Raw genomic sequence first — 1,072 nt, forward strand, 5'->3', positions numbered from 1 at the left:
GAGGGTTGGAGGGACTGGGAGGGTTACTGGGGGGCACTGGGAGCACTGGTAGGGTTACTGAGGGGCACTGGGAGCCCTGGGAGGGTTACTGGGGGGCACTGGGAGGGTTACTGGGGGGCACTGGGAGCCCTGGGAGGGTTACTGGGGGGCACTGGGAGGGGTTATGGGGACAAGGGGGTGTCACTGTGGGGTCCAAGGGGTGACAGGGAACCATCGAGGCTGGAAAAGACCCCTGAGATGGTGGAATCCAAGCGTTCCCAGGGCAGGTAATTTGGGAGAGACACTAATTAGACACTAATTAGGGGAGGGGGACTCACATGGGCCACTCTGATCCCAGTGCAGAAGGTGATTTTCCCTTTGGGCTGCACCGTGTGGAGCTTGGAGAGGATCCGTCCCGTGTCCGGGGTGAGCGTGGTCAGCACCTCACAGTTACTGGGGACACACAGACACCCAAAATTTGGGGAATTCCTTGGGAAAACCCTTCATGGGGGACAAAATCCCCCCTGGCACTGGGATCCAGGGCACCAGGGGCGAGACTTGGGAGCCTCGTTTCCTAAAAATCCCAATTATTTTGGAAATCCCAAAATAATCCCTGTGTCTGTCCCTGGAACCTGGAGCCCACTGGCCAAATCCCAAAATAATCCCTGTGTCTGTCCCTGGAACCTGGAGCCCACTGGCCAAATCCCAAAATAATCCCTGTGTCTGTCCGTGGAACCTGGACCCCCCCCCTGCTCCCACCCCTGTGTCCTGGAGGTCCCCAAATACCAGTGACCCCCACCCCCCCCCTGCTCCCACCCCTGTGTCCTGGGGGTCCCCAAATACCAGTGACCCCCAACACCCCCCTGCTCCCACCCCTGTGTCCTGGGGGTCCCTAAATACCAGGGACCCCCAACACCTCCTGCTCCCATCTCTGTGCCCTCCTGGGGGTCCCCAAATACCACTGACCCCCAACACCCCCCTGCTCCCACCCCTGTGCCCTGGGGGTCCCCCCAGCCCTTCCCTGGTGTCCCCAAGTGCCACTGACCCCCAACACCCCCCTGCTCCCATCCCTGTGCCCTCCTGGGGGTCCCCA

General features: G+C 61.2%; 1 protein-coding gene across 1 annotated transcript in view; it reads right to left on the reverse strand.

Annotated features, from left to right (window-relative positions):
• The window catches only part of PSMD4 (proteasome 26S subunit, non-ATPase 4), a 7,172-nt gene that overhangs the window by 5,235 nt on the left and 865 nt on the right, over positions 1 to 1,072 (reverse strand). Inside the window, exon 2 of the mRNA XM_027708658.1 lies at positions 318 to 432. Within this exon, the coding sequence (XP_027564459.1) occupies positions 318 to 432 (115 nt within the window). The remainder of the gene's footprint in view (positions 1 to 317; positions 433 to 1,072) is intronic.

The sequence above is a fragment of the Neopelma chrysocephalum genome, unplaced genomic scaffold (genome assembly GCF_003984885.1).
Source record: "Neopelma chrysocephalum unplaced genomic scaffold, ASM398488v2 Primary Assembly neopelma1_96456, whole genome shotgun sequence".
Taxonomy (NCBI): Eukaryota; Metazoa; Chordata; class Aves; order Passeriformes; family Pipridae; genus Neopelma; species Neopelma chrysocephalum.